Source organism: Babylonia areolata, chromosome 7, assembly GCF_041734735.1.
Source record: "Babylonia areolata isolate BAREFJ2019XMU chromosome 7, ASM4173473v1, whole genome shotgun sequence".
Lineage (NCBI taxonomy): Eukaryota > Metazoa > Mollusca > Gastropoda > Neogastropoda > Buccinidae > Babylonia > Babylonia areolata.
In genome coordinates, this window is record NC_134882.1 from 8183552 (window position 1) to 8191709 (window position 8158).

Sequence of the window (8158 nt, forward strand, 5' to 3'; positions counted from 1 at the left end):
TTCGGGGATTTGTATTTAATATGTACATTATTATGGTATGAATCTAAGGGGTTGGCCTGGTCTGGGTCGTCCAGAATTGACTGTTTAAACGAAACTTATCTGGATGGTGAATTTTAATCCGAGCTCTACCGTATTATGAGAGGACACCCCGAAAGAGTTAAGGTTTGAGTGTGGGTGCTAACTGGGCCAGCCCAGTCAGTCTTGAACGATATAATATTATGTCCTGGCTTTTAGAATCAGTAAGAATCATAGGGTGAGTCTGTCTGTATTTTTTTTTAAAGACAATGGGTGGTCAGAATGACGATGGAATTTGTCAGTGCAGTTCAGCTGTCTATCACTCTCTTAATTAATTAATACTAGCTGTTGTTGTCAAATGGTTCACGTCGAGAACTGACAACTGGGGGACTGCTGGTTCGGAGGCACATACCATGGTTTGGTTTTGTTTTTACCCGTGGCTGGCTGCGAACTCAGACCTCAAAACATTAATGGGAGGGTTGGGACCACACCGTCCACTGATAACATCCACTTCATGGGTGCCTGTTTGGCAGCTCTGCTCGACCCTCCCTTACCAACACTGCAGGTCTGCATCTCCCAATCCTGGATGACGCAAGGATGTTGGATGGCAACGTCTTGATCGGCAATTGGCGTGGTCTAGACCATAATTTTAATCGTGTGGAGTTTCCGTGTGGTGTGGGTCAGTGATGGTTTATGATTATGGTGTGAATCGGATATCAACTGTGTATGGTGTGACCTAGTCAGAGAATTATTTGGCCTGGATTATTACGCATTTCATCATGGTCTGGACCTGTTATGGGGTTAGCATGATATGGATCATATACATTTGTTTGGTCAGAAACACGGACGTATGTGCATGATCTGGATCAATATTGGAGTATGTGTGTTTGCCACGGTTGCAAAATAAATGTTCGATTTGGACGTTATAGGAATGTATATATCATCTAGTCCACCGAAAAGTTAACTGGGGCATTACTTCCATTCAGTCCCTTCAGCGCATACAAAACTCTGCTGCCCGACTCGTCCTCAGAAAGAAAAGATCTGAGCTCATTACTCCTCTTTTGCAACATCTCCACTGGCTCCCTGTCTCACACAGAATAAAGTACAAGATCAGCACTCTATGTATTCACAAATCTGCCCTTCCTATCTCTGTAGCTGCCTTCACCTCTACACTCCATCTCGTTCACTACGATCAGCTTCGGATCCACTCTGTTTACGCATACCCAGATTCAAACACTCGACTGTTGGCCGCCGTTCTTTCTCTGTCTCTGGACCTTGCAATTGGAATGAACTTCCTTTTTCGCTTCGTCAAGTCTCCAGACTCAGCTCTTTCAAATCTGGCCTCAAAACCCACCACTTCCCAAAATAGCCTCCCTTCCCTGCCTCTTCCTTGTCTTTCAGTTTCTCCACTTTTTGAGTTATGCATGCGTGTGAATGACTGGTGCGAAAGCGCTTTGATTTGTCTCTGCACAAGATTCAGCGCTATATAAATACAATTGATATTATTATTATTACTTAGTTTCCACAATCACTATGGACCCACACAAACTGGCAACACCCACTTCAGGAATGGACAAATCTACTTTCTCCCCTATACCCCTTCCTCCCTCTCTTCATCTCTCGTTCTATTCCTTCTTTTTTGTTGGATGCAGTCTGAGCACAAACAACATTCACAATTTCAGGATGAAATCAGCAGCTAAGGCGTTGTTTGCTTGGTTAGACTTCATCCCTGACCTGTAAAACGACCCGACGAAATTTAGCACACCTGACTGAGACCCCCTCACCAACCCTCCCACTCTCACATTCATACACATACGCACATACACACGCACATGAGACATGCTTGCTAACACCAACTGACAGTTGTTTGGTGTACTTTTTCCTATCGCCAGCCCAAACCAACAGACCTTTTTATTATTATTATTATTATTATTATTATTATTATCCTGACACACTCTGACAAGATGTTCCGATGATACCGCGAGCCCGCCCACATGCATTCACAAGTTCTGCACACGCAACCCAACGAAAAGAAAATGAAGGTCAGGAACGCTTCCCTAGGGATAAGGCGTACCCATAGTCCAAGGCCATCTTTTCCTTTGTGTCTGTGTTGAAAAGCATTTTTCTTCATAATTTTGCCAGGGACAAATCTTGCTGTCGTAGTTTGTTAAACGAGATAAATGCATTCTGTGTATAGTTCCTAGTTTATCGTCTTAACAGAAAAAATGAGTCAGACAATCCTTAAAAGTCACAGTGGTGAAGTGGGTGGTGAATATCTCCTGCCCGTGCGTGCTTCGAACCATAAACATGTGATCTCGTGCCTCCACATACGTGCTTGCTGTCTACCCCACCAAAGAACATCACAGGGGTTCCCCGGTGGACAGTCAGACGTCTCTGCCTCCCTCCCTTTCTTCTTCTCTCTCGCTTTCCGACTTGTTCGTTGTCTCCGTCTCTACCGTCCACATTGTACTCCTGTTTGAACCATGCTCACATGTCCACACTTGATTAATTTCTAACTTCACTTGTTCATCTTCAAAGAAGGGCAAAATCAACATGACACCAGCACTGAAAATGTGATACGTTGACACAGGAAACACCAAGAAACGTGTATCACACGTATACCACAATGTTATACTCTTGAAGTAGGGCTTTGTAACATATATCTCAAATGTTTTATTAAATGATGGGTTTATTCTAACAGCTTCCGTGTGCCAATGCTTACTCCAAACAATTCCGGGCGAAAGGGAGACTTTTTTCAATGTGGACATCTCGTGACCCTAGCATAACGCTACGTCTTTAGATGGCCAGCGAGGATGTTGATATCATATTCATGTACTTGTTCAGATTGGCATTAGCCTATGATCAAAACATGTGCACACACACGTATGAAAATGCACTCACACACACACACACACACACACACACACACACACACACACACACACACACACAAGGGTAGAAAGATAAAGGCATACCAGGGCCAAAATTTGACATGCATCCATGCACACAATGTGTACATGCGCGCGCTGTCCGCATATGTGATATGGGGCGGTAGGTATGGGGGTGCTTGACATGACCACCGTGGGGTCAGTGCATGCTTTCCTTGGGATGATTGAATGCTGTCATTAGATACTTCTGAAATTATTTTTCTAAGAAAGTACGAAGATATTTGTGCACTTGCGCAAAAACGCACATACACACACACGCACACATAAGCAAGCGCGCGCACACACATACACACAGTAACCAATCTCTGGCATTACATACATATTTTAACCCCCCCCCACCCCCCCCAAAAAAAAAAAGAAAAGAAAGAAAACGTTTCCACTCTGACAGTCATACCCATATAAACAGAACTAAAGGCAGACAGGCAGAGAGACGGACAGACAAAACGTTTCAACAGGTGGGCAGGGGAGTATTCCTTCAGCGTTGATCCGAATCATCTAGGCATGGTATGGTAACTGCTCATTCACGACTGACTTTTATATGTAGAGATAAGACAGCAACATAAATCACTATCAGCAGAGACTTCTGTCTTGTCTGTAACTGGAGCGCGCACACACACACACACACACACACACACACACACACACACACACACACACACACACACACACACAAAGATACAACAACAAAAAATATATAGCCGAATGGTTAAAGCGTTGACTTTGAATCTGAGGGTCCCGGGTTCTAATCTCGGCGACGGCGCCTGGTGGATGAAGGGTGGAGATCTTTCCGATCTCCCAGGTCTCCACATATGTGCAGACCTGCTAGTGCCTGAACCCCCTTCGTGTGTATACGCAAGCAGAAGATCAAATACGCACGTTAAAGATCCTGTAATCCATGTCAGCGTTCGGTGGGTTATGGAAACAAGAACATACCAAGCATGCACGCCCCCGAAGATGGCTGCCTACATGGCGGGGTAAACAAAACGGTCATACACGTAAAATGTTACATGTCTGAGTGTGTTTGTGTGCGTGCCTGAAATCTGTTTGAATGACACAGGAAACGAATGATGAGCGCCCAGTCGCAGTCGTCAGTCGATTCTATCCAGGTAAGGCAGCCTGTTGTGTAAATGACACCCTGTTTACGAAATTGTAAAGCGCTAAGAGCTTGGTCTCCGACCGAGAATAGGCGCTATATAAATATTCTTATCAATCAATCAATCAATCAAATATATATATATATATTACAAATAACACTGATGTCACAAACGACTAGTTTACTTCATAACCTGAACTGAAATTTCACAGGAAGCCAGCGCAACACACGAAAGAGAGAGAGAGAGAGAGAGAGAGAGAGAGACAGAGACAGAGACAGAGACAGAGAAAGAGACAGAGAGCAGATATCTAACTCTCTTTGACACACGTCCAAAAAACAGCCCCCCCCCCCCCCCCCCCTCCCCCGAGAACTTGATGAACGCTCAGTCACAGTCCTACTCACCACAGTCGGAGAACCTGAGGGTGGCCTTCTCCCTCTTCCTGCGGCCGGCGCCAGGGGGAGGTAAACAGCACAGCAAGACAGCCACGATCAGCTGGCGGCAATCCATCCTGACGGCTGGTTAACCGGTGGATGGCTGATGGTGGGTGTGGGGGGTTACGCTACTGTCTGTTGTCTCTCCCACCCTACCCCTTCTTCTGTCTCCTTCCTTCCTTCCTTCCTTTACCTCCCCTGAATCGCACCCCGATCTTTTCTACCTGCCTGACACTCACTCAGCCGTGACCACCGCTAGATCACCTGCCTTTGCACCTGTGCGGCTGCTGGGGAATTTATTTTATATATATATTTTTTTTATTTACAGGCTCAAGAGAAGCGGGTTACTTCCACTTTAGGACAACAATCCGGGAGTTGTTGTTTTTTGTTGTTGTTGTTGTTGTTGTTGTTGTCGTGTTGGTTGGTGGCCCTTCCGTCACGCTGAGGGTCTTCTTGGTCCGTAAGGCACGAGGTCCTCCCATACGTGGGGCTAGCTAAAAGCTGGATGCTTTGAGCGACGGAGCCACGGAATCACCCACCGCTATACCACCAGTGTCACAGTTTCACGCGTTCACTTAGTAAGATGAAATTTCGCCCACAAAAGTTCCAGTATTGGTCTTTGATCTTTGGTTCTCCCTCAGGTATAAAGGCTCGAGTCTGAAACCCACAGTAGAAGCACACAGTCAGCCTTTATCTCTCACCAAACATAAGCTGTCTCTCTTTCTTCCCTGAAATATTATACCAGTAAAGGTTGCAGTCTGGTACCGATAGTAAAAGCACAGTCGGCTTTTGTTTTCTGTCTCTCTCTCTCTCTCTCACCAGCTTTAGCTGTCTGTTTTTAAAGTGCGCGTTAGTAAAAGTGCTGGAAGCACCACCGTGTAAAGTGTCCGTCTGTACACCCGAAGCCTCTTCTTTTTTTTGATGCTGGTGCTGGACTTGAAAGGGAGCACACAGCTACAGGTGGTAATCGGATGAAGTTTATTTTACGCTAGATTCACTGTTTATATCAATTGTGTCCGGGTCAGTACCCCTCCAAGCCCAGCGTCTGTGGGGACTTCTTGGAAGTCCTCTTCACACATGGGTTGCCCTCTGACAATGGTGTGACTCACTGACACGCATGCAAACAACTTGGTCGGCTATTTTGGTCACTGTCTTGGGCAGTGCGTCACGGGACGACCTTGGTGAAAAAAAAGAAATGAAAAAAAGAAGAAGAAAAAAAAGGGGTTGGGGAGGGGAGGGGTGTGAAACAAGTGAGAAATGGTGTCACAGCTGGCTGCTATTCGAAAGCTTGTTGCGTTGAATTATTCCTGATTCTGCAAGCTACGGTTGTTCTTCTCCAGTTGACTTCTCAAACCACCTTTTGTTTTACAGACTAGGTTTTTTTATATATTTACTCTGTTACTTTTTCAACTGTGAAATTCCAAAACACAACTGACACTTTGGCATCTTGTCTGCTCCTACGCATCGATTTGTTTAGACATTCTCTTCTGCAACGTTGCTTGCGACGTCTCCAGTCGATAAACTAGGCAGCTCCGCGTGATAACAAGTCGTCAAAGGCAAAGGCACAGTTCAACAACAGCACACATTTTACACAAAATGCAATCAATAGGCTAATGTTCCACAAGGAAAACAGGCCCGAGAGTGAAAAAAACGAGTTATTAGCAATGTACTGCGCCGATTTTTTTTCTTCTTCAACAGAAAAGAATCCGCAATTTAAATGTTGATTAAAACCCCAAACTGTCGATTTTGTCACAGATTTTTTTCTTTAACAGAAAGAGTCCACAGTTTCTGCTTTCTTTGATTATTGAACAGAAAGAGTCCGCACCAGAGTTTACGCTGATGAAAGCATCCCAGGCTGTTGCTGAATTTGTCTTCACTGACGAATCACGAAGCGACAGTCCCTGAGATGAGGAAGAGACTGAGTAGAGAGAGAGAGTGTGTGTGTAGGTAGAACCAGCTCCACTTTCACTACCACCAACCACCACCCTACCGCCCACACACCGGTAGCTGGCACGCCGTGTAGAACAGTACGTTGTGGTCTGTGGGGTTACCCGCGACTACCGGGGACCCCCAGCACGGTCGTCTAATGGTTCCAAGCCACGAGGGTATGATGACAAATTACAGTGCACGGCGTGACCCGGCCCAGTCTTTCAGTGTGTGGTCCGCCCATGATTCACCCGCAGATATAGCAGCCCCCTCTGCGCAGTACAACACCACCACGTCCTCATGGTGTTCTCTACTGTTGTAACTCGTCATCATCAAGGCTGTCCGCATTGTTTCCAAGCTCTGTCGTAACAAGGAGAAGAGCGTTTGTCTTGTGTGTTTTCACACGTAATGTTCAAGACTATAGATCATTTAGGAACATAACTTTCGAAATAACAATCGCAGAGAACACAATACAGTGGAATCTTCAAAACGAATTGATTGATTAATGTACGCAAAGGTGAATCAGTATTCTTGCAAAAATCCAAATTAGTGTCACATTGGTGTTGAGTCTGTGCCCGAAGGATTTGCGGCAACTGGTGTATTTACTCATTCAAGAAGACTTGTTGGATGTTGTGACCTTCCTTCAGGCTTGACAACAGAAAACGAGCTGACGTTGTGTTCTGTGTACCTGATGACAAGAAAAACAAAACAAAAATATGATGACTCTATGGCCAAAAGTTAAAAGTGAGTGCAAGTTGAAAAAAAACACCTCGTAATGCGATTCCACCCTCCCATCCAACAAAAATAAATAAATAAAAAATGAAGAAAGAAAGAGAAGAAACAAAGCAATAGACACATGCACCCACGAAACAACAACAACAACAAAAACAAACAACAACCCCTGCTACATCTACAACGACTGCTTCAACCATTAACACAACCACCATCATCACAACACCTGCTAATGTATCTTCTGCACACACACACACACAACAAAAAAACTCCATCACTCACTGCTTGTTGCTTGTTGTAGCTGCTGCATCTATCTGTTCCATCTCTCTCTTTCTCTCTTTACAAGAGGATGAAACTCTATACTCAGAGTAGCACTGAATGAATTGTGCATCGAGCGCTTTTTGCGAGATATTTATTCTCTCATGCACACACACACTCTCTCTCTCACTCCCCCCCCCATTCCCCCACCCTTCGCACCCACCCACCCCCCGAACCCTCATCATTTCAAAACTCACACCTCTCTCTTTCTCTGCCCCCCCCCCTCTCTCTCTCTCTCTCTCTCTCTTCCAGACGACCCCTACCACTACCCCACCACCACCAGACAGACAGCAGAGCTTTGGAAGAAGAAGAAGAAGACCTTCAAGCATGCCAAGACAAAACACGGGAGTGATTTCTCCAGGGGTGGGCGGCAAAAGCAAACCGATCATCGTCAATGCCAGGCAGCATGCATTGCACAGCAATACATGGGGAAAGGAAGTGAAGGGGGGTGTGGGGGGTGGGGGGTGGGGGGGGGAGGTTGGGGGGTGGGGGTAAGGAATAGAAAAGGAAAATAGGAGGACTCCAGCCAAACACCCCCTACCCCTTCCCCACCCGTTGTGCCATGGATGGGTACAGAACTGGGTAAAGCAGTCATCACCTCGCTTTACCTCTGGCAGCGGGGCCCCCATTGATTGGGGGTAGATTGGGTATTAAGGTGGGTGGCACGTGGCGCGCGCTGTGAAGGGGAGGAAGG

The 8158-nt window shown here is 45.8% G+C and overlaps 1 protein-coding gene across 1 annotated transcript in view; it reads right to left on the minus strand.

Moving 5' to 3' along the window:
• Window positions 1-6328, minus strand: part of LOC143284140 (ganglioside GM2 activator-like) — a 21347-nt gene extending 15019 nt beyond the window's left edge. The window contains exon 1 of the mRNA XM_076590794.1: window positions 4459-6328. Within this exon, the coding sequence (XP_076446909.1) occupies window positions 4459-4564 (106 nt within the window). The 5' untranslated portion in view covers window positions 4565-6328. The remainder of the gene's footprint in view (window positions 1-4458) is intronic.
• Between the last annotated feature and the right edge of the window lie 1830 nt (window positions 6329-8158).